This window comes from Centrocercus urophasianus, unplaced genomic scaffold, assembly GCF_019232065.1.
Source record: "Centrocercus urophasianus isolate 14NV4802_14NV808 unplaced genomic scaffold, USGS_Curo_1.0 seq_22, whole genome shotgun sequence".
NCBI lineage: Eukaryota > Metazoa > Chordata > Aves > Galliformes > Phasianidae > Centrocercus > Centrocercus urophasianus.
In genome coordinates this window covers 12,870,472-12,895,706 of record NW_024884778.1, presented here as the reverse complement: position 1 = coordinate 12,895,706, position 25,235 = coordinate 12,870,472, and the positions used below count along the sequence as shown (strand labels likewise).

The 25,235-nt window shown below is 42.6% G+C and overlaps 2 protein-coding genes across 2 annotated transcripts in view; one reads left to right on the top strand and one right to left on the bottom strand.

The window, feature by feature from the left end:
* The window catches only part of BICD2 (BICD cargo adaptor 2), a 111,971-nt gene extending 101,861 nt beyond the window's left edge, over positions 1-10,110 (bottom strand). The window contains exons 1-2 of the mRNA XM_042823447.1: positions 10,058-10,110; positions 6,926-7,056 (exon numbers count right to left, since the gene is read on the bottom strand). Of these exons, the coding sequence (XP_042679381.1) occupies positions 6,926-6,928 (3 nt within the window). The 5' untranslated portion in view covers positions 6,929-7,056; positions 10,058-10,110. The remainder of the gene's footprint in view (positions 1-6,925; positions 7,057-10,057) is intronic.
* A 1,477-nt stretch (positions 10,111-11,587) lies between these two features.
* Positions 11,588-24,287, top strand: TMEM40 (transmembrane protein 40). Its single transcript, XM_042823785.1, has 13 exons — positions 11,588-11,882; positions 15,082-15,132; positions 15,705-15,844; positions 16,276-16,429; positions 17,853-17,960; positions 19,037-19,090; positions 20,010-20,045; positions 21,268-21,300; positions 22,243-22,308; positions 22,602-22,673; positions 22,755-22,829; positions 23,585-23,647; positions 24,121-24,287. The coding sequence occupies exons 1-13, from the start codon at positions 11,588-11,590 to the stop codon at positions 24,138-24,140; spliced, it is 1,167 nt and encodes a 388-aa protein (XP_042679719.1). The 3' UTR covers positions 24,141-24,287.
* Positions 24,288-25,235: the final 948 nt, after the last annotated feature.

Below are 25,235 nucleotides of genomic sequence, written 5' to 3'. Positions count from 1 at the left end.
GTCAATTACACAAGTGCATGTTTCCATCCCTTTAAACTGCAAGCCATGCTCTTAGGCAAGTGCTATGAACATTTGAGTGCTTCTGAGTGCTGTGTTTAACTCAATAAAATACGAGAACACAAGGGGGAAGAGAGACAGAGGAACACTGGAGACAGAGGAATGGTGGTTGGGATTTTCACAAGCCTGAGGCTAACCATGGGGCAAGTCACATTTCACAGGAGTCAGTGCCATTACTTCTTCAGGAAGGGGAAGATGCTGCCATTACTACCCACCAGACTCTTGTTTACTAGCCAAGGCTGCTAAATGGCTACAAGCATCCCATTATCTGCACAGTTAGTTTGCTGACCCAGCCTGCTGTGTTGTAAGGTAGCAAAGCAGCAAGGCATGAACTTTTTAAAGTTGATGTTCTGCCTATTCTTGCACTTCAGCTCTGTGGGCTTTTTTGGGGAGCAGCATCTTTCTATACTTACAGCCTTCACGTGTCTATTTAGCTGGACACTGCTTAATATAATATTTGATTACACACACTTGGAAGCCATCATTTTCAATCTTACATTAATTGAAGTTTTTGTTCATCTATGATTGCTTTCTGCAGGTCTTCAGAAGTAAAAGCAGAAGAGGAGAAAGGGGGAAAATCAATACAAGAAACCAAAATGTTCTCCCATTCCTCCACCCCAGGGAGACAGCCTGGCCACACTGGAGCTCATCAAAAATTTGAGCACAGTTCTTTGTAGGCTGAATCAAACTGTAAATATTCAACTAGATGCAGAAAATTTCAGCAAATTCTGTCATCTTTCTTTATTCTGGTTTAAGAACATGAAGCCAACAAATTTAATGCATTCCTTGGATTCTGTCAGGAGAGATTTTGTATCTTGCCTTTTACATCTCAACCCTATGTCTTGGTCATGTCTGTCACCCAGAATGCCCTGTTTAATGGTAACATCCTAAATGGCACCAAGAGTGTTTTTAGAGCATTAAAATGAATTTGTGACAAATGTTCCAATTGAGACAACAATGTTCTGGAGCTAATTTTTTTCACATTGAACACATTCAAATAGTAAAAGCATTGGTTTTGTGCTATTGCCTTTGTGTTGTAATATGTGTAAGAATACTACATAAGATCTTCCCATTCAGTTTTTGCTCTCGTATGTGGTCTAAAAATCTAATTACAGGCATAGTCAACAAAACACACAGCACCTCACTCTGTGGTTGGCTGGAGTGAGTAGAAAAAGGGCTGCACTAACACTGAATATCTCAGCCCTTGCTACAGAGCAGACACAACATTATGCTGGGCACAGAATTTAGCAGTTCAAGCCCTGCATAGTTCGTTACTCTGGAAAATTTGAAAGATATAATTGAGGCCTTTCTAAACAGCAGTTGCCAAATTGGCAGTTTTAGATGACCCTTACATTAACTCTGCCCTTACCCATTGCTTAATTAACACGATTAGTCACCACAGCTAGAAAATAAATAACATAAAATACCCCTTTTCGACGATGTGCAAAGCTGATCCATAAGTACTGAAACTGCTGCTCCTTTGCAAGGTTACTGGTGAGTTTATGGAGTCTATAACTTACAAAGTGGAACAGCATTTTACAATGCACATGTGCCCTTCAACTAGCTTATTCTGTGGCTATTGTGTTCTAATTAGATTTTGTTGAAATTGGTGATCTAGGAACTCTGGTCAAAGGGGAGGATCAGTGATTTAAGGATATTCTGCATAACATGCTGTTTTTTAATCATCACATGGTATATTCCTTTATCCATCTGGATACAGGCTCTGTTCAGAGATGTACATACAGACTGATTGCAAAATAGTTAACATTTTATAAGTAAAAAGAATACTATCAATTTAATTAAATCTGCTGAGTTTATATCAAAGGTTTTATATGTTAAGAGAGAAGATCTTACCTAAAACAGGTAAGCAAGGAACAAAATCACTGCCTCAGCAAAACTGCCTATCCAACAGCCCTTTGTTATTCCTCACATCTTTGTCTTTTGTATGAGATTATTGCAGAGCAAGGAGATCAGAACTCAGCCCTAGCTCAGGAGCGTGTCACCTCAATTCCCTTGAAGCCCACGTTTCTCCCAGTTCCATTGAAATTTCACCAATTTGATCTTTTCCAGCCCTAAAATGTGGTGGTGGTACATAAAAACAAACGAAAACAAACAAACAAAAAACAATAACCAACCACTGGAATTCACAGTACAACAACAACCAAAGATCAGAACAAGGGACAGATTACTTGGGCTTCCATTTCAGTCTCGCTGATTTACATTATAGTATTTGGAAATAAAAGCCTATTGAAACAAAAGCTGCTTTCTGCAGCCCCTGTATCACCTGATTTTTAATAAATCATCACACAGTTGTGTGCAGCACTTGGAAGTAGCCTCAGGCCCTTCTGTGAGCTCTTTGCTGGCACCAAAGACATCCGTGGTTTGCCTGAAGTCAGGTTACAGCCTTGTTGTTGCTTTGTTCTCTCTTTGCTATGCGTGGAGATGTAGTGATCTATATACCTAAAGACTGCCATTAATTAATAACAACTCAAACTACTGGGACAATGCATCATTAAAATTAATTACTAGTTAGGCCACAAAAGGCATGATACTTGCTTGCAAAACCACCAAGTCAGAAGATGCTGGACCATCTCACTAAGTCATAGGATCTCTATTAAATCAAATTACACCAGTTCAATTTAACAATCTGTTGAACTCTGACACAGGAAGCATTTTTAAAAAGTGGAAACTGCGAGCATTGCCTCCCATCTGCACCACACCGACCTCACAGAATGTTTTGTTGAACATTAGCTGACAGACAAACCACCGCATGCAGATGAATGAATCTGTATACATGTATTGCATGCAAGAGCTCCCCTGATCTTGCTGCTTTGTGTACACAGTTGATACTGACACAGACTTGAAGGAAAGAAGGAGAAAAGGCAGTGGATAATCAGGAATCATGCTTGCTTTCTACCAATCCTTAGAGGCCTGCTGCTCTTTACTGTGGCACAGACAAATCCCAGCAGCAGGACCCTAAGCTGGCTGGGTAGACTGCACACACGATGCTGCTTCGAGGGCTGCAAGGCAGATGACCCAGCCTGGCAAATCCTCTGTATGAAAATATAAAAGGAACTCGAATGAGACAAAGCTTTGGTACCTGACCTGAACCATTCATGATGAAATACAGACAACAGAAAATATTTAAGGGCAATAAAACTTTGTTGCTTCACTACCGGGCAACTTGGACCCACAAAATCAGAAAGCGGCACAAAGAAGCCCTGGTGGATCCCAATTTAACACATCTCCAGCTCTTACATACATACAAAGTAAGAGCCAACGATATTCACTGTAAAAGATTCTTATCAAAGTCCTGTATTTCTGACTGAAGAATTCCGGAGAGATAGAAAATTATCCAAGGAAGGAATGCTTTGTCAGGTCACCCTTTTCACTACACCCAGCCCACACAGGGCTTCCAAACAAGCCTTGATTAATGCAGCACATCCCACTTCCTACTTACGGATGCAAAAAAAAATAAGAGGCTTACTTTTATTTTTAGTCAGTGACTCATTGTTACCTTGCATCTATTTAGAAATAGGGAAAGAAACAACGGCTCAGATGTCTTTCTCAGGATTTAAAAAAAAACAACAGAACAGGAATAAAAGGTATTGAACCATCATACTGGTTCGTACTTCTTGCTCTGATTTATTTTGCTGAGATGGATCCCAAACTACACCTTGAATACCCTGAAGAACATCCATGCCCTTTCCTTTTTTTTTTTCCTTTGGATTTGCCTTGTTAATTTCTCAGGACATAGCCCAAATCCCAGAGCAATGCACCACAGCTCCTTTACTGCACTGTATTTGGTAACCAGGACCTGTGCTGCTCCTCTCCTGCCCAAGGTCTTGGTGTATGCTGGAGGCACAGCTCTGACTTCTGAAGCATCCCAGTAAATCCACGTCATGAAACAAGACACAGTCAGCCAAAAGCAGAAGTGAACTCCTTGCATGGAGAAAACAGAACAGCAGGAATTTTATCGCTGTTAGAATGTCTCATTCTTGGGTGAAATTAGCACCATCTGCTCCATCTGCACTGCGTTTTTCCTTAAAAGCTTCCACCTTGTTGCAGAATCATTTAGAAGACCAGGGCAAGGAGCAAACAGTCACCACTTTTATTTTTAACACCATCTCAGCCACTTCTCCACTCAGAAGGGCTGTCAGTGCAATCGAGTAACACCTTTACATGAATATTCACTGCCTTGAGCCTGGTAATACACCTGGGACAGTGGCAATCCCCAGACAGGTGTTATGGCCTTTCTGAAGGTGGAAATACTGCAAAGAGAAAAGAGGGCCTGGGCTTCAGTGTTCCAGTAAGGCTGTCCGAAACTTGGGGTGCTTTGTAATGAACCTGTGCTCTGAGTGTGTCTCCATCTTCACCGCTGTTAAATCAACAGCTCTTATTAGCACCCTGAATTTTTAGTGCCTGTTTAACTCATACCAGCATTCAGGCCCTTTAGGATGGGGTTTCAGACAAGCTTCTGAGCGTGCCTGCTGCTTGGAACAAATAGAATCTGACTGAGAGATGTAAATGGTCATAAAAGTCAATTTGGCTTAAAGAACCTTTCTGGCTCCACACTGTGGACTTCACAGTTCTGTTCCCACTGTGAGGACCATAGGTACTGCAAAGACACTACTGTCTGCATTCACAAGCAGCTGAAAGGCTGTTAAGTTTTTGCTCCAGGAGTTTGTTTATCAGAAATGATTAAATATAAAACTGCCCCTCGCTCAAGAAATCAGTGCTGTAGATCTCAGGGGCAAGAAGGGGCACACACAGGAATCATCACACACTTCCATTGCTCTTACATGCAATCCTGGACATCCCCTCATTTGTCATGGACTTGTTTCTAGCATGCAGGTGACCCAATTTTAAAGGGCTGCATGGCTTCAGTGCTTGTGTGCCCCCTGGAAGTCACATCCACAAGGCAACGCTCGTGCCCTAAAACAGATACATGAGTATCACTGAGTACAAGTAAGGGACAAAATAACTGTGCTGAACGTAGATATCTGCCTTGTAGGTGTCTGATGTCCAATTGCATGAATCCTGGGCATTGTATAATCATCTCTGTTTCTACTCTCAATTATATGAATAGCTAATCCCCACTGTGATGCTTGCATAAATTTAATTTGAGAAAAAATGAGATTGCAAATTAAAGGAAATACAGAAACACGCATAGTGCAATCTCTCTTCAGAGCTCACACCCACTAACAGTCTCTGTTGCTTCATCAGGCATGTGGAACAGCACTTCTGTAATTATCAGATGCCCCTGAGACCACAGCTGCTAAATCTGGCCTCTGACAAATTCCCACACTTGAGAAGTAGGAAGAGAGTATTATTGAAGCAGGTGGTTTATCAGTGGCAAGCCTCAAGATCCAGGCTTGTGATGCACAGCAAAGCAGCTGACAGTGCATCCCTGCCTGACAGCACTGCAGCAGCTTCCTTTGCTCTCGTCTTTTGTCTGCTAAATCTCAGCTACAGCATCTATTAATACAGATGTGTAAAGATTGTTAAACATCAGAGCATGCCAGACATTTCATAACCATCCCAGAAATGCTGCATCAGTACAAGCACTATATTTAGTGATGACTACAGGAACTGGGTTGGAATAATTCAGTTCTCCTCCTCTCTCCAGCCTATGTTATTTGCATCCATCCATCAGCTAGAAGCTCTTAAGGTGTGGATCATTAAGTCTCAGTGTCCGTGCCACTGTGGGAACGAAGATTACACCCTGTGTGCCTTTGAGTGCTGTGTGTGCCTTTGAACATCATTTCATTTGTTCACTGTCAGAGAAAAGAAAGAAATTAAACAGTACGTGAATCTGCTTTGCTCCAGCAGCCACTCTTATCCCACAAAGCAAGTACTACCATGTCTCCTGATGCAGAACTCCAAGTAAATCTAAGCACAAAACCACAGGTCATTTAAAAAATTAAAACAAAAACAAAAACAATAAATGCAGGCCAGAGAAAGAAACTGCTCAATTTGCAAGAGGTAGAACCAGGTCTGTTTTCCCTCCTTTTCAGCCAGATAGAGGTTATACTTCAGACAAAATGCTTCAAGCAGAAACTCAAATGTAACAGCAACCTCTTTGGTCAGCTGAGCCTGCAGCCTGGAGGGCTGTGCTTCTGCAGGGACAATGGCTGAGGATAGCGCCATCACCTTCCTGTCTCTGGGCTTTAGACAGAGGAGCTCTGCTGGCTTAGATGTCTCTGCTGTATTTTCACAGGAAGTCCAAGCTCCTTAATAACATTTTTGCTTTGGAGGACACTAGTCTGAAATTGGCTTTCAGATCTGTTTTATTTCCACCATGTACAGAAAAGCCAGAGCACCTCAGTTTATAATCCAGCAAGAGCAGAGCCCAGCTTGGCAGACACGGGCTGGCTCAGGCATGCTGTAGCCTCAGCCCCTGAGGCTGAGACAACCTGAGCCTGCAGAGCTGAGCAGCAGCAGAGACAAAACAGAAAAGCATCCCTGGAGATGGGCAAGGAGAGCAAGGTGGGAGCAAAGCTGCCGCCAAGGGCCTCCATCCCCATGGATGGGGACAAGGCCACTTGATGGCAGACTTTGTGCACAAATACTTTGCACACAGCAGGCACAGAGCAGCAGGGCCAATACCTGCAGCAGAAGGGGATCAGCAAGGCTGGAGAGCTGCTAATAAATTCCTCCCACTTCTGGCCACAGAAGACAGTAGATGTTAAAATGTTCAGCAATACTAAAGAGAAAAATAAATAAATCCCATCTGGGGAGTTAAAGAAAGCCTGAACACTTTGCCAAGCTTGGAGAAGTGTGTTTATGAGAGTAGCCACAGCTTTCTGAGCTGCACAAAATATTGCTGGCCGTATCTGTGTGCCTGTGACACATAAGCAGCACTCACCATTTTGTAAATATGCTGGCTCCACAGTTCTGGGCCAGCTGTAGCAGAATTCAGTGCTCATTTTGAGATGTGTAAGCATCCAGCTAGCCAGCAGAGATGTAGGGCAGCAGCTTGGAGCACCTCCATCGTACCTGGCCAAAAGGATAAGAACTGTGACTAAGAATCAACGCAGTAGCCTGTAATTAGTAATGCTGTCACTGGTAATAATGAGAAACAACAAAGAACAGGAAATGAGCATTTCGATGGAGTCTGTCAGTGGGGTCTGGAATACGCGCAGGTTTTGTCTTGTGCTTCTTCAACTCTGTAACCACTGGCTTAGTAGTGATTAGAAACTGCAGATTTCTGTTGTAAATGAGTAAGTCTCCTGTAAGGAAATAACCAAGGCAGGCTGATCCACTTTCAACAGCATATTAGAAAGCCTGTGATGAAGAAAATATAATTTTGACTGGATACAACAGTTAACGGAAAGAGACTGAGGAAAAAGAGTCACAGAGGTCATCAGAGCATTTTGCTTTGTTCTCAGTGTGATTGAGGAACTGCATCAAATAAGAACCTCCTGCTTCTAGATCAAAACTAGGCCTAATCCTTTAATTTCAGCAGGTTTTAACACAATTTTTACTACTTTCACTTGTCATGTTACTATTGTGCATTAGTAATCATGGTAAATAACTTTATAGGAGGGTACAGAATGAGAAAAGTCTCAGGGAGGTACAGTGTGATCCATCCTTGTATGATTCTGCAAAACCTTCCCCAGCTGAACCTCAGTCCTCCTGCCAGCCACCCAAAGAAAGACATTCCTGTCTCCTATTGCCAGCATAACAGTGTTTCCTTGGGTGAGTGGTGTTCTGGCAGCTTAGAGCAGTGGGCTGTACCCGTTAATTTCTTCTTTCTCTGCTTCTCAAAAGTGTTCACAACTGAGAATCAGGAAGTTACAAGTAGAGCAGTTCTGCCCTGCAAAATGCAGCTGAAATGGAAAAGTAATTCTCCCTCACTTATGAGTACTTTTCAGTCCCACAGCAATTGTTTCAGCAGATTTTATTTGAAGAAAATAAGTAGCAGTTAGGTGAACAGGAGAGACCAATTTGCTCTATCCTGACTTTTATCCAAAGAGTTGGTTGAGAGGTGTTATAGGAGTGTTTTAATCTGTCAAAAACGCGATGACTTAATAAGTAATTACTACCCTCAATGAGTACCATCACTGGCCCTCCTTAAGAGAGCATTTCTGTGTCTTGAAGCCTGGCCGCGTGACAGATCTGCAAACCGTACCTAATTAATGTCAAGTCTAAGAGCTCCCCATCATGCAGCTCGTGTCTACAAACCTCTCCTGGAAGCAATTTCCGCAGCTTGCAAAGAGCAAATCACCTTTCCCCCTGTCTCAGGGGATATTTGCCAAATAAGAGAAAAATAAACACATGTAACACACGATAAAGAATTAATTAGATGATATCCTCTCAGTGCTTTGTAGATGCAGAGTGTCATCTACTTTAAGTGCTAAACATTACATTCAATTAAATGGCAGGGCAGGTGAGACTCCAGCACTGGAACGGGGCAAATGACTGCAGAAAACTAATGGCACAACCTGCTTCTATCTCAGTGTGCTCTGGGGAAAAGGAGATTATTCTGTTTAGATGATCTGGTCCCAGAGCCTAAGCATTCAATTCAGCTCCCACTTACAGCAATAGAAGAACCATCATGACTTGGTTGAAAGCAGGTTCAGATTCTAAACACTGGCATGAAGCAGCAGTATGTGAGATATGTTACTCGAGTTAAGAGAGGCCTCAGATCACTTCCTGAGGGTGGGCTCTCGGTGCCAAGGGAGGTGAGCAGTTTCCTTGCAGGTCCCTGCAGGGAGCCCTGCCTCTGGCAGCTCCAGCAGGTGGTTGCTTCCCCTGCCATGCAGAAGAAGTATTTAATAGTTTATTGGATTCAACCAGTTGGGATGTTAATCACTCGCATACTCCATTTGCAGTCAGAGACTAAAGCTAATAAGTAACCAAATCTGATAAAAGAAATAATTATGGCAGATTATGATACAGTTAATTTAAACGCACAGAAGAAATTCTTGTTCCAGAGTTACCTGCAATTAGTTTTTCTCTTTAAGTTGAAGTTACAAGTTCTTCAAGATTCCTCATACGTCACATATACAGAGTGAACATAGGTAGTTGCAACACTTCAGCATATCTCTCTGGAAGCCAGAGCAAGAAGCATTCTGCTTAAATGCATTTAACTGGCTCAGGAAATTCCCCTTTGCTTTGTACTCCCAGTCTGTGATTTTTCTCTTGCTAATTGTGTTATGAATTATTCTTAGCATGAAATTTGTGACAGGTACAAAGGATCCATACATCTTAATTTTGGAATTATTTCTGTTCAGTTTAACCTTTCTCCCACATTCTATTTCTAATGCGGAGTCGAGTCTTCTCCTGACCAAAGTTTGCTCTCTAGAGACTGTGACACAGAATCAGCTGCATCTCTGCAGTCCTATATGACATCACTTAGGAGCAGACGGCATATCCTATTTCCTCACGTGTAGATACCACACGCAAGCTTACGAGCTGAGGCTTGACTAGTTTGACACAGCGATCTGAGAGCACTGCCAGCAGCTGTTAGGAAGCCAACGTGGCATTCCCAAGGCAGCTAGGGCTGCACAGAGATGCTTGGCTCAGACCTCTCTCAGCACTGCTCTCTAACTTTTTCTCCCTGTTTTGGAACTCAGAACAGCAAACAAACAAACAAACAAACAAACCATGTCAAATCTTTTCTGTCTTCCAGTCTCTCCAGAAACACGGATACACAAAGAGACGAGCAGAGGATACATAACCTGCTCCAAGCACCCTGTCATCTAGCAGCAATTGTATCAGGGCAAAACTGTTAGCTTAATTTGACAAGTGAGTTAACATGACCACACCTTGTGTGATCAATAGACACACTGCACTATTGGAATGTCCCTACTAGTCACCTATTACAGCAGCAATCACCCTTTACTCAACACACACGTACTTTCAAGTGAGCGAATATGATTTGCCTGCAATACCTACTGAGGAAAAGAAATAATTATACCAAGACTTTAACAAGAATCTTACTACAATCAAATCAAACTCAGAAAAATATTTCAGTCCAGAAATAGTAGGTTACCTCTGCACACACATAGGAGTAGACCAGGAGACCATGGGAGCCAGTGCATTTCCTCAAGTAAGAATGTTAAGGGCCAAAGGCAAGCCTAAGGAAGGCATAATTAGTTAGTTAATTATTTACCTGGGGACAGCTGCAGTGGAAAGCATCAAGATGGAAATGTTTGTTTGAGCATGGCTTGTAAATAGTGGGTGCTGGGCATCCTTTGCTTTCATGTTTGGGAGAGATATCCCCTCTTCCCACCATTCTATTGTCTTTTAATGAAAGTTGAGTGGCCAGAGGTCTTATTCTGCTAGACGAGGCACTGTTCTCATACACAGAAAAGAAGTCTGGAATAAGTTTAATATTGTGTGCTGAAGGTATTATATGTATCAGGAATGAACAATAAAGGCTCTGAGGGAGCACTGAAGTGTACTGCAGGTGTAGTACAAGAAAAGCCAAGCAGAAGGATGCTTTGCTTCAGGTTATTTTAAAGGAGGCAGTGCAAACTACAAAGAAACAGTTTGCATCTCTTCCTTCTGCCAAAGACAGAACATTAAACCCATAATCAGTGCAAATTGGTATTCAGAGCAGCTGGGTCTGGTTACCAGTGCGGAGCAAGAGGGGCACAGCTCACAGGTGCTGCACAGGCTGCTCACTGAAGACAAGCATGCACAAGTCACTACCATGGGGGAAACTGACTGTGAACAACTCCAGAATCTCAAGCACCTTTGTCTTTCAGGACTGTCCATCCTAATTTCTAACACTGGCTCTTATCAGAACTCAAGGGGCCACTAATAGAATTACAAACAGCAAACAAATTGCTGAAAAGAGCAAAGAGAAACTCCCCTGTTTACCTCAGGCTCATCACAGCCTGGCAGCTGGATCCAGCTTGGTCTGCTTCCTGGTGCTTTCTAAGAGCAGATAGACAATGCAGAGCGAATGACACTTAACTTCACACCAAATGGAGGATTTACACCCACTCACTGGAATTATACGCCTTTCTAGAAAAGCACACCTGGTGTGATTAAAAAGCTATCTTCCAGCAATGAAATTCAGAGAATTTTTGTGCCTAGCAAAGATTTAGGTACAAATCTATTGCAGAGTGCATGAAGAGAGCTCAGGGAGCTGTTTGTCATAGTGAAAATGATTGTCAGGCCGGGGAGGAAATACAAACATTTTACTTGCTTCAGCTGATTTAGATGTTTGAGTTGCTGTCAGATTAGCAGAGAAGCTCAGTGAGGGTTACTGGGGAGCCGATCTTGGTTGAGTGCAGGCAGGGAGCAAACGCCCAGTGAGGCTCTTGTTTCTCTGAATGACTCCTGGCAAACATAAACAGCACAGCCTGCTTTGCCTCATTCACGTCCCAAGCACAGCCGGGTTCTTGGTGTGAGACTGTTTCCAAGCTTAATACCTGAGCTAGGCGAGCCTTCTCCTTCGGAGGAGGAGACACCAGCCTGTACATGTTGTCTCAGCAGGCCAGGAGGGCAGCAGCGCTGCCAGGGCCTCCAGTCCAAGGATGGCTGTAAGTAAGGGCTGCTGCGGGTTCCAGCCATGGCAGCACCCTGCCTTCCCCACAGCTCCTTCCCGCCACCCCTGAGGATCACCGCTGCCCTGAGTCAGCGCAGCCGCATGAGGAGGCGGCTGACGCCTTCCTGCCCATCACCGCGTGCCAGGCGGCACTGCGCACGCCCTGCAGATCCTCCCCTGAGGCAGGTGAGCACTGGGACGGGCGTGACTTTTCTCAGAGCACAACTTGAGTTCTTTCAGTTTCTGCTGAACTCACTTCCTTTCCTCAGAGCAGCCCAGGAGCCGAGCAGAGCCGAGCACGAGGAGAAGCACGCGCCAGGTACGTTCAAACTGCACCATGATTGCGTCGGGAAGCGCAGCCACGGCCAGCAGCCCACAACCAGCTGCCCTGCTCAGCAGCTGCCGTGTCTGGGCTTGCACGAGAGCTGGGCAAGAAGGACGTGCTGTTGCGTGAGGCTCCAGTTCATACGACAGGCGCTGTGTGCCAGTCTGAGAGCCCTGCTGCTCCTCTGTCGTGTTGCAACTGTAGGTGTGGACAGAAAGGCAGGCGGGTGACCTGCATCGTTGTCTCACTGGTGGCATTGACAGGAATAGCTTCAAACAGAGGGGCTGGTGGGTTTGTTTTCTCACCGAAGGAAACCACTAGCTTCCACCACTGCCACCGCCTGCCAGGAGAGCTTCCTGAGGAGCAGCCAGGGCCAGCCTGAGGCGTGCAGTTGTGCTTCATGCTTTTTGCTCAGAGCTGTGGGTGCCCCATCCCCGGAGGAGCCCAAGGCCAGGAGGATGGGTGGGGTTGGTGGGCTGTGAGGTCCCTTCCAACCCAAGGCATTCTATGACAATCCTACATAATAGAATCTAAATAGAATCTTTCTGAATAACTGCACATCTGATGCCGCACACAGCATTAAGGTGCTATGAGGAGCTCACTGCAGTGAGGTCTGGCTGCTGCTGAGGAGAACAAGATGAGGTCTGTGGTTTGTGTCAGTCCCAGTGAGCTCGTGGCTGGGCTGAAAAGCCAGCGTCATCCTTCTTTTGTTAGGAGGTATAATCAACTAAATCACTTTTAAAACATGCAACAATTAAGTGCCAGCACTTATCCTTTGTTTAGATCTGATTTTCTTTCCAGAAGTGCCACAGGGGAATTAATTGTGCATAATCTAACCGAAGCAAGGTGCCTGACTTCCTTACTCACAGCAGTGTGGCAGCTGGCTGGCTCTACGCTGCTGCAGGCACTGAATGGAGCTCGGCTGCTCTGCAGCACTGGGCCCAGTGCACAGCCCAGCGTCCAGGTGCTGCCTGCTGGGCAGCTGAGCAGTTAGGTCAGTTGGGTCAGCAAGCAAATGGTTCTAAGGTCCATCAGTCTGACAGCAAAGGAGGCTTCCAGCGATGTGTCTGCTCTTCCCCCACTTGCAGAAGGGTGGATGTGAGCCCATTTTCACTCCATGGATCTCTATACATGTGTTGTGCAAATAATAACTCAGAACAGCAATGCTCATGTTTGAAGTAACTTTGTTCCTTTTGGACTGGGTTTTCAGCCCTGCTGCCCACGAACAAGTCTGATGGATTTAACTTATAAAAACAAACACTGTTGGAGCATTTAGGCTGCGCGAATAGGAAGGCAAAAAGATGCTGAAAACCACTGCTGGATATATATAACTGCACAGAAATGACGTTCCTCACCGTGTGCTGAAAACGGGTTTGTCCAGGGTGTGGTGTGCTGGTTCCTGTATTTCAGCATCAGTGGTTGCTTAACAGGGCAGTGAGGACAGATGAGCTTCCTGCATTCCCTATCGGCTGCTCACAGCCACCATGGGCTGTCACACAGCGCTGCTGCCACAGCTCAGGCAGCAAAGGCTGAAAGACAGCAAGGTTTGTAGGAGAGGTAGTAACTTTTATTAAAGTAGTGGATGGATTCAAAGCTTGTTTGTCCAAAAACATGCTGGTTCTTCTGGGTGTATCAGGTTGTTTAATAAAATTGTTTAATAAAATGTATTAATCTGCCCATGTGAGTGCTGTCTTGCATAGACTTATCATTAACAATAATTTCACAGTGTTGTTAGAATATGAAATGTTTGTTTTCTCACAATACACCTGGCAGGTAGGGACCAGTTTTTGGGCTTAGCCTTTAGAAGTGATTGAGAGGTTAAGCAATTTCCTCATAGTCAAACTGCAAATGGCAAAACAGAGTTTTAAACTAAGAACCTCTTCACTCGAGGAACATTTGCAGTCTAGAAAAGGAGAAAGCCCTCAGAGACACCGAGGTACCAAAATCAGAAGACCCTGACCTTGGTTCTAAAGAGGGGAAAGGTTTCATTTTACTTTGGAATCTGACTTTCTGTAGGAGCTGAGACACTAAAACACTGTTCCGTTACCAAAGGTGAGATGTTTGTGTGTATGCAGTATGTCATCCTGCAGACACTAACTGAACCTGTTGCAGATCTTGGAATATTTTGGGGTTGGAGCTAGATGATCTTAAAGGTCCCTTCCAACCCAAGCCACTCTATGATTCTATGATTTCTATGGCTGGTGGTTGTCATCGAAACTGCCTATGGAAAAGCATCACTTGTCCATCTGCAAAATTTGAAGAACTTATTTTTAAGGTGCTTGACTAAAAGTCCATTGCTGAAAGGATCCAAAATCTATGTCGTAAGAAAGTGCTTGGGTGTCTAAATTATGTTTTCTTATTGTGCCTTGCACAGGAGAAACTGTGTTTTAGAGCCTCAAAAAGTCATCTTCTGCATCACTCAGTATAACAGCTTTATAGGAAGTGCTTCACAAGGGGGGTGGTGTGAATGCAAGATGCCTGGACCACGGGAGGTGGAGGCAGCCATGTTCAGAACCCCAAGCACGACAAAAGATGCTTTGTCAGAGTAAAACTGCCTCAATAAGTAAATGAATAAATGTATTAGGTGAGTTTAGCAAACCAAAAGGAAACACTGCACTTTGGGGATGTCAGAATTTTGTTTCCATATTATTGGATAACAGCAAGAAACTTTCTGGGATTGAAATTTCAAAGTTTTCAATTCCTAAACGTAAACTTGTGGAAGCATCCTTCTGATGACAACTGGGAAGAAGAGAATGAAATGTCAAAGGCTTCTCTCAGATGTGATTTCCAAATCTTGCTGGGCTCTCATCTGAACTACTTCTACTATTTTCCTTGATAGGTATATTTTAAATGTAACGATGTCGAAGGTAACAAATAATTGTTCTGTTTTGTGAATGCAACTGTGCCTATTAAGTTACTCACATCTGTGGATGATCAAGTCAGACTTCTTTTGGTTTTACTCATGATGATGAGACTTTTGTTCTTTCCTAACTGAAGGCAGCCCAGCCAGACTCACTTGGAGGAGCAGAGAATGGGTCCATGGTAAATGAACCATGATATGAAACTGCCATTGCGACAGAGACATGATTTCTGAACTGATGCCATGTCTGCAGGAGAGCAAGAGTAAGGCAGAAGAATAGAGGTCAGACTGATCTTCTAAACAATACCTGCTTTTTTTTCTCCTTTCAAACAGAAATGGAGAACCTCAGTATCCCACTCCCAGATCTCAGCAAAGAACAACAAGGTAGGGATAATACACAAAGGTCAGAGCTTCTACTCATTCACACTACACAACAGTTTTTCCTGGACTGACCATGAGTCAGTGAGACTTGTTTCCTCTGAAAACACACTCCATCCACATTCCTGCTTATAAACAGACCAGTGGTCAGTTCTCTGCTCTTCCACAGGTTTCTCATCTGGCCTTTGCACATCCTTGTATGTATGAAGGGTTTTTTTTCCATGCACTAAATGCCTAACAATTTACAGAAAGCAGTAGGTTTTAGTTGGAATCTCGCTCTTACGTCTTTATAGCATGATCAGAATAAATGCCTGCTCAATATTTAGAAATACTTCCCTTGCTGCTTTTCCTGAAATGGTAGCATCATAAAGACACCCATTATTGTGGGCTATCAGCCTTTTTGCCCTCTGTTTCTGGTGGATTGAGTTGCTTTATGCTACGCAACACTGCTCTTTTTCCTATAAGCCAAAACGCTGCAGTCTGATGTCTATCACCACACCCACACTGAGCACAACAGGAAAACTCTCACGCAACCAACCTCTACTTCAGTGCAGTGATTGACTTGTTTTTCCTCCCAGACATTTTCCAGAGGGCTTTTATTGCTGATGACAATTACTTGGAGAATCACGAGAAAATGAACCAGTCCTTCTGGGAATCACTGGTAAAAAGCTTAGCCACCACTGATCCACCTATCCTGGCCGCTGAAGAGAAGAACAGTGTAAGTTGCTAAAGAAACCTTAACAAAAAAAAGGATTCTCGTGTCATTCTCCAGGCACTTTAGTACTTCTCTGATATATTTTCGGGAGAGAGACCACACAGCCTGGTTATCTCTTATATTTTTAGACATTCTTCTGTAAGATATCACAAGGGGTGCGTGTCCATTTCAGGCCCTATGCTGTATTTCTCCAGTTCTTCAGTCATCTGTCGCACACCATGCTTCTTTCCCCACTGATGCTCTTAAGTTGCTGAATAGAGTTTACATTTTCTTCACACTTTTGGTGTTGCTTTTTGTCCCTGATTTTTCCCCTTGCGTAGCAGGAGCTATGGATCACGTTCCTAACAGTGAGACTCATTCACTTCTATTTCATGATCTGTTCCCACACACTGTGTTTTATTGGAAGGACTATTTGCTATCTATTCATCTTTCAGCTCCTCAACAGGTGCAGCGTCCTGCCTGGGGGCTGTGCAGCCTGCCTGAAAGCCATAGAGATGAAAGGCGTCAGGGCAATGGCAGTCCTTTACCTCTTGCTGAAGAGTTCCAACCCATCTGTGTATCAGCAGCTGCCCAGTTCTAAGGGAAAGGGTGAGTCCTACCTGGCATCACTTCTTCTGTTCTGTTAAATTTACTGTATTGCCCGTAAGAAAACTCAAAGCTTGGCAGTGATTATTAGTGAGAATGGGTACAGAAACATTGCTTAGAAAAGTCAGGGATAATGGGAGCTAAAGATAGGTGGCGTTTTATTTTAGTCTGTGTTAATTTCAGGGGAGAAAAAAAAAAAACAACCCAAGCCCTTGTTCACTCAGGTGTAAAGGATGAAGCCCAGGAACTTCTGAGACTTAGAGCAATCCCTCATTTTTTTTCTTAACTGGGCTAATGACAGCCAGGACATTGCTTTGCATGGACCATTCCCCAGCCAGTTTGGACCTCTCTGAGCTGCTGTAGTAAGAAATCAGGGTCAAGCTCTGTAAATGCCTCTGAAAATGTCTCTAGTAGGATGTGCAGCACAGCACTAACCAAAACCAGCAGGCAGAAGATGCAATTCAGGTTGCTGAGCCTGGCAACAAGAGCCAGGTTCCACTACGCTTCCCACTTGCCATGTTGTGTGATAAACAATTCCATGGAGTCCACAGAGTTGCTGTCTTTAATACAGCATGAAGGTGCACTCACTTAAGGTGACCCTGAATTTAACTGGACACCTTCAAGGAGGCGCCCTCTTCTCTTCTTCAGAATGGAACACATTCACATAGGGCAGACGTCCCATAGCCCGAAAAGCAGCCCTTCTTGGGGCATTTGTCACAGCAGGTCTGCTTGTGCTGACAGGGACCCAATTCCCAATTCTAACACAGTGAGCTATGCTGACAACTGAGGGAAGTGGGGGAAATTGTGTCTCTGGCTATGTCCAAATGTTACAACTAACAATGAAGAGATGCACAGACCTGCCAGGACTCAGCACAGAACTGAAGTTAGAGCTGCTAAGAAACACCTGTAACTCCAGCCACAGGAGCCAGGAGCACCGCACTGCCCAGCCCAGGACTCAGCAGCCTACATAGTTTTTGGTTTAGCTGACATTGCGAGTTCTGCTTTTATGCCACGAGAGGGTGCTGGCACTGCAGCACAGCCACAGGAGCCCTGCAGAAATCGGAGCACTGGAGGGAGGAGTAGCCCAGGAGCAGGAAAGCAGCTGTTGTCCATCTAAATCACCTTTCAGCTGCAGATGCTGCTGGTCTAGGCAGCAGGAAAAGTCACAGGGGTAACATTATGGGTAAATTAAAGGCAAGAATACGAGACCTAAGCATCTACTGCAATCATTTAAGTCAGTTAAACAGTGGTGTGAAGCTTCTATTGTAATGCTCTGTACTGCTGCTGGACTACAGATAGCACTGCTGAAAGGCTCTCTCTGATTTCTTGTCAAGCCTTAAATACAACATTATGAAACACTGTTAATATATCACTATAAATAAAACAAAAAAATTTCCATTTTTGTTTTGTCTGTATATCATAACAGATGAAAAATTAAAACTCCTCAAGAGATTGGAAAGAAATCTCATGCTTTCACAAGAGGATAAAAAGGCTGAAAACTCCTCCCAGGAATCCACAGATGAAGATACACGCGGTAAAAAAGATCGTTTTCCCCTGGCACATAACTTAGTCTGATTACGTGTTCTAAGGAGACTGACACCAGAGACTTGCAACAATTCAGTAGCCATCTGGTATAACCCCGAAGAAATAAACTGTGCAAAAGACACAGAAAATAATCACTATCTCTAGATTTATTTATTGTTAACAAAATAATGGTTGCTTCCTGTTGTTGGGAAATCGGAGGACCAAGAAGTGCTGAAAGCTGCTGCAAATTTCCTCTGTAAACACAGGACCATGTTTTTTGTGATGTTTATGGTCTAGCTGAAGTGCTACAGCAGGAGGCAGATAGTCAATGACAGTGCTGCAGTACTTCCTAGCAATCATCAATGGTGTATCAAAGGTCACTTTGGTTGCCTTCAAGCCATTTCCCTTCATGGAAAACCAGAGGCTAAAAGATGACAGGCGACATGGAAATGAGTTTTTGCTGCATTGGCTTATTCTGTCACAAAAAGCCATGCACTAATTACCAGTAATTGTGTTCAGAAACAAAATTTTAAAACCAGTTAGCAGTGCTGATGATATATTTGTGTTCTAAATAAGACGTCTTGCTAACACTTCTTTATATGATCTATTCCATCATCTTTTGGTGTTTGATTTTACTGTTTTTCTTCAATTCAGCTAGATTTAAAGAGAGCAGTAAGGCAAAAGCAGCCAATAATAATGTTTGCACTACCAAATCCTCATTTTTTATTTAAATATCCCATGACCATTATTATATTGTGAGCAAAAAGCTATACCACTACTGTTTCTGGTATTGCTAGTACACTTTTCTTGCTTGCTATCTCCACAATAATCCATCTTCCTTGAACTGTTTACCGTTTCTTAAACTCACACTTTTTTTCCTGTTCTGCTTTGGATGCAACACAAATTGGTGGCAATCTCTACATCAGAGTTGTGTCTTATACCAAGTGCTCTTATCACAGCAGGTTGTTTGCTCATCTTCTCTCTGGAATCTGCTTTAGCAGGGGGTTGGACTAGGTGATCATAAGGGATCCCTTCCAACCCCTAATGACTGTGTGTGACTTTAATTTAATCATTTTATCTATCCAGACAGTGATGAAGAAGATTTAGGAAGACACAAGACTGAAGGCCAACTGCTTGGAGGTGGGACAAAGTGTCAACACTGTTACTCTTTTTTTTTTTTTTTTTTTTTTTTTTTAAGAGAAAACAAGTATAAAATAGAAAACAAATAGTTTCTGGAATTCTTTGGTTTGACTTCAGAACAGTGGTAGATTAACACTCTACAGGCAGCATGAGACGTAGGAAAACAGTGAGTCAGAATCTGGCTGCAGGAAAGGCATTTCTTGCAAGATGAAACTAATAGTAATGCTTAGCCATGGCCCGTGGTTAGAACTGAACTATAAGAACAACAAAATCTAGCACTGTGGGAGAACTACTGCTGCCTGGGTCTGCACAGTCACCAATGAAACACAGCAAAAGAGTTTTGAAAGCATCTATCACAGCCACTACTTACAGGGTTTGCTTTCCACTCTCTACACAGACCAGAGATCATCAGCGAGGACCACTCTTTGAATCTTGGTCCTGAGGCTCTTCCATTCTTTCCAAAAGATAAACTGAAAAAGAAGTGCAGTGCAGAAAAGATGTTGTGTCAACACAGCCATCAGCTACTGGTATAGAATCACTGATTTAGAGAAAAAAAAAAAAAAGAAAATTCAAGCCTTTAATCATTTAATATGTATCTTAAATTGATTCCACCCCAGATATAAAAGTAGTTCACTTAAACTAACAGCAGGTTTAATTCATCTCACACGAATCTGATTCTGCCTGACTCCAGCTACTGTTTGATAAGAAACGTGTGGTGTCAATACTCCGTTCACATCTCCTTTAGATCTGCATAACCCACCACAACAGACCTCCTTCTGAAGAGCAGGAGTTGGCATCCACCAGCTCACACTGACACAAGCACGCTTATTTCAGCACAGTGGCTTGGGTTAGGATTGGCAGCAAAATATGCACGTTTATTGTAGACATTAACCTGCATCCTCTGTCCACAATATTTCAGGTATACCAGCTGAGGTTGTTCCCTACGGAGATTCAGGTAGGTGTTCCCAGATAAGAACCTCATCCCGCAGGAAGGAAAACTTTGTTAACATAGCTCCTTCTTTTTGATTTTTTTTTTAAATATAGAATAACAACTGATTGTAAATCCATTATGTTCCCATTGGTGTGGTGTTGGCCCTGGGCAAAATTACCCATTTTTTGGTAGCACTGCCAGAGACGAGGATCAGCTCACAGCAGTTGCAATCCTTTCTAGTGGAAATCCTAGCAACACTACTGGGCAACCTGGAAACTTGGTTTCTGCCAGCTGGTGATACTGAGTTCTGAATGCCTAACTCACTTAGCTCAGAGCATTCTCCAAAACAAGATGCTAGCTGAAAGCCAAATGATAGTCAACAGAAGCAGTCCCACTGAGAGCTTGACCAGGTGGTTGCACTCTGAAGGCATATTTCCTTTTGTAAGGGACTGTAAGCAGCAGCAGAACTGATGTAAGACAACCACGATAGAAAATTTTCAATGGCTTGATCACATTATAACATCATCCATCTCAATCCCAGGTCAATTCCACATTGATTAGTGCAAAAAGAAGGCTGGCCCTTCTGCGAGGACAGCTGTTCGACTAGTTCTTTTCTGCAAAGTGGGGAAGAGTTGCTGTAACTCAGACTTTTTCAGCTAAGGAAAGAGAGTGTAAATGGCAGAAAAATCCTTAGGGGAGAATTCCGAGTTGCCCATCAGCGAGGAGAACATAGAACACAGGAGCAGAGGAGTGTGTGTACTGCAGTTCAACATTTTCCCCACATTGCCAGGTGCAGAAAGGAACGCAGCAATTCTGCAGCTGGCTTTTGTCCCCGCTGCGTCACCTCTCTCTGCAGCCTTTGTTACTTCAGCGCTAGATTAGTTCAGTACACTAGACCAAGCCATTGAAAATATTTAGCTAGTACTGGACACCCTGTCTACTGCATTTGAAAGGCTCATGTGATCTGTGGACACAGCTCACTTCTGACTCAGACCAGTTCCAACTTCAGTTCTAGCAACCAAACATTAACAGGGAAGTCATCAATCATCTACTGCCCAGCTATTCCAGCTACCTGGGACCACTGCAAATAAGTGTTTTCCATTATCTTACCTTGGGGCTCTGATTTCATCAAATTTGTGGCAGTTTCTAGTGCTATTTTACTGAGTCCTAGAACAGAATATTCATCCAGCTTGACAGTACCGCTGTGTTTTTATCACAGAAATAATGCAACTATGTTGCTTTTCAGAAATAACCAGAAGAGAAGATTCAACTGCAGATGGTAAATACTAACAAGCAAAACAAGTTTTTCTTGTGAATGTGGTCTTTCAGCATTCAGTTTTACTTAGCAGTGATAGCTATACCAGCTCCTAGGTACTTAGGTATTTTGTAAGTAAAAAGTAGAAGCTTTAAGAACAATTACTAAAATGTGTTATAGTGCTTTGACAGGAGAAATACTGCGCAAAATACGATCTGATGCGAAGTTACCACGGTACTATTGCATCCAGGAGGCAGAGTAACACAACAGACACATAACAGGTCTGAACATTAATTCACACAAGTTCTGTCACTACAAATCTTCACATAGACAACCATGCAGAGGAACATCTGTGAGTTAAAGTAGTGCCATGCTATGTTAACATTAATCATTATACTTGAAACTTTAAAAATACCAAGCTTGTTCTTACGTTCTTCTTCCTCTGCATTGACATAATTAGATACCCATAAGAGTAATTGCCAGCTACAACAGTTCTTAATTTGGGAGGTGCAGAAATACTGTAATATTAGACCAAAGTAGATAGACTGATAATACTCATGTATTGATAATAATGAAGATCATTTTACTGTTGTTTAAGTGACATCACAAATCAAACTGAAGCTCCCTTGTACCTTTGCTTTAGTTGCCCACTGTAATTCTGAGACCACGATTGCCCCAGACTTAACAGGAAAGACCTGGAGTTCTTTAAAAGCAATTTGGAATTATTAATTGAATAATGCTGTTTTTACAATTGCTACAGACCATTTGGAAAGTAGTTTGGGGAGAAATTTTAAAACTGCTAATTTGATCTCCCTAAAAAATTTGCAGCTTTTTCCTCTGAACATACTTTTTTTTTTTTTTTTAAATATATTCTGCTCTCAGATTCTTAGCTACAAAAAGGGAAAGAAACTTAAAATGCCTGAATTTCATAGTTACATTGCAATAAAAGACCTCTCTTTCTCACAGCATATGGGAACAAGAACATTCACCCTCAATGGTGGACAGTACGGTGGATGGGCATACGCAAGGATGGTAATTCTTTTAATTCAGCTGACATCAATCCCATTGAACAGTAGACCAAGAATAATTTTCCTAGCTCAAAAAACTTCTCAACTTGAATAGTTTGTTGAAGGTCATTGGGCCTTCTTGACGAAGGCCATTAAAGCTTCTCACATGACAAGCTGTGTTTGTGATGTTGACCTTACTGTATGAGACATCCCTCACAGAAGTACGCTTTATTCACTGACTGATACATTAGAACCTCACGTGTACTCCTAAGGGAACAGTGCCAGCAGTTGTGACCTAATTTCCCCTCTCTATTTCAGATGAATTCTTTCATTTTGTTATTCTTTGCTTCGCAATTGGAGCTTTACTAGTTTGCTACTACTACTACAAAGGTAAGGCAAGGCTTCAACAGAAGGTTAAATTGCTGCAGTCCAAAAAGTGCACAAAGCCAAACACCTATTTTGTTGTCTTAGATTGGACAATTTCTCTTGGAATTGGTTTAATCACCTTTGCTTCTCTGGAAACCACTGGGATTTATTTTGGTCTAGGTAAGTATCTACAACAGCCAGTTCTGTACCAACGTGATGGATACGAGGGCACGCAGTCACTTAACTGCACAAGTCTAGAAAATGGCTACTGCTGAGATTCTTTAAATCATCACCTAACCTGCCTGTCTCATTCACAATTACACAGCGTGGCTGAAAACAAACATGCCTCTGTGACACCAAAGGCAGATGTGGTTCACACTGGTCACAAGACCTTGAGTCACCTCTCTGGTAGCAATGGCAGAATGCTGTGCTGCCATGACAACATGTCACTTTAGCAGTGAGGCAGTCTTTGCAGAATACGTTCTTTAAGGGGCTGTGCACTTGAGCTGCTGTTCATTCCCCCAGGACTGGGGTTGCTGAACACCCCAAGGATCAAATTCCAGCAGAACCTGGATGATGGCAGTTACTAAGAATTTTATATTAAAGAAAAAAAAAAAAAAAACCACGAGAAAGATTCTTGGCTATCCCTAGGTATCTCAAAGGAAAGATGCAGACAGCAGCAAGGCACGGCTTTCAAACTGAGAACAGAAGCCTCTAAGTTTGTGCTACAGCTTTTGGTAGGTTGTGGATGGTTCAATGTGGAATTACACTTGTCACTACTTTGCTATCAGTGATGTCACAGACAGTGACAAACAGTAATCTTAGGTTCCTTAATGGTACAACCGGCATTTGTTTGGCTTTAGCTGTTATTCAGTGTTTTGTGTTTTATGTTTATATCTGGCTTATCTTGGAAAAAAATGTGTTTTCACACTTAGTGTATCGACTTCGGAGCGTGCTGGATGGTTTTGTTCCTCTGATCGAGAAGTTCAGGCCAACAGGTAACTGATCTTACTGCCTGCATTCTTAAGTCCCTAGACCTTCCTCGTTAGGAAATGAATGAAACTATTTTGGTTAACTCTCAAGATCAACAACTCGAAATTACAATGGCATCATTTCAATAAAAAAATAAAACATTACAGTCCACTATAGCTGCTGGAGTTTGGAAATTAATTATTCTTGACTCTCCACACGGCAGAGCATTTTCACATTTTTAATAGTCTGCTCTGTTGGGGACTTCAGCTATTCCCTGAAAATGTCTGAATTCAAGGTCTATAGCTCCATTTAAAATTGAGTGAAAGGGGGTGGTTTCTTTTTGCTGATTTTTTAAACAGGCTCCAGGCTCATGTCCAAGTTCATGAACACAAGAGCTGAGGAGTGCTGAGAAGTTGCAACAAGGGCTTACAGTCAATATGTGACACCTAATTTTAAACACAACAGTTTTGACAAGTCTTCTTTTTTCATCACCATGCAGGTATGAGGAAAGCTGCCTAAGAGCATTTCAGAAGAATTCAACAAAACTCTCCTGTTTGGATTTATAGAATTAAAAGAACTGCTTTATCAGGCAGTCATAAAATCATAACAGCTAACACAAAACACTGAAACACTGAACAATAGAAATATATTCAGTCCACTCAAAAATGAAGTTAAAACTGAAGAGATTTGTAACTCAGTTGAGCTCGTAAAATTATTTAGATCCAAGCTTATATTTAATTCTGCTCAATACAAGCATTTGTTTCCTTCCCTCCCACGTTTATTCACATTAAGTCCAGCCGTGGTGTATGAAAATCAACACAAAGCCTGTACTATTTTCAGCTGGTTCTGGATGTTTCAGTAGGAATCTTGGCACCAGAAAGCCACCTCCTCTTCAACCTTCTGATGCTGCAAGTCAGGCAGACACCAGCTGCCTGCTTACACAGTTGAGCCCCAGCAGTGCAATAGCACTGAAGCAGATTAATCTATTGTGGCAGAACTTAATATAGTGGGCATATAATGATTTCTCCCAGTGAAAGCTGGGCAAGATTTTACATGCAGTGACATAATGGTGCATTAATGAGGTTGTTAACAGCAGCAAATTTCATCTCTTTGAAGAGGAGAGAAATAAAATGTTTGGTTTGACCCACCCCCTAACTTTTTTTTTCCTTCTGATAAAATATATTTTTTTCTAGCTTATGGGGACATCATGCATTGCATAAAATACACTATAATATTTCAATTATTCTCTTTAGTTTTTAATCAATTGTATACATATGTAGGACTAATATAAAGCAAAGCAAAATCAAGCAGTTTACCTTCACATTTTTAGTAAAAACATGAGGTCTTCATAACCATAGGGGAAGGCATCAAAATCAGACAGAATCATAAAACACGAAACTGTAAGAAAATGCAGATCTAAAAAGCCATCAGCCCTAACAGCCCAGCTTTAGTTCAGTGAAACATTTTCAAGCCTTGCTCAGAAAATTAAAAAGCCTACTTTTCAGGAGTGGTACTTAACTGTAAGCACCAATATCTATCATTCCTAAGTATTGCAGTTCCTTTTGCACACCCATAAATAGAAACAATTGTGTGCAGGCCTGTACCAACACAGCA

Coding starts and splice junctions, on each gene's coding strand:
- TMEM40 (XM_042823785.1), top strand. CDS start 11,588: ATGGCAGCACCCTGCCTTCCCCACAGCTCCTTCCCGCCACCCCTGAGG. Junction 16,430..17,852: donor GCCCAGTTCTAAGGGAAAGG/GTGAGTCCTACC, acceptor ATATCATAACAG/ATGAAAAATTAAAACTCCTC. Junction 23,648..24,120: donor CGAGAAGTTCAGGCCAACAG/GTAACTGATCTT, acceptor ATCACCATGCAG/GTATGAGGAAAGCTGCCTAA.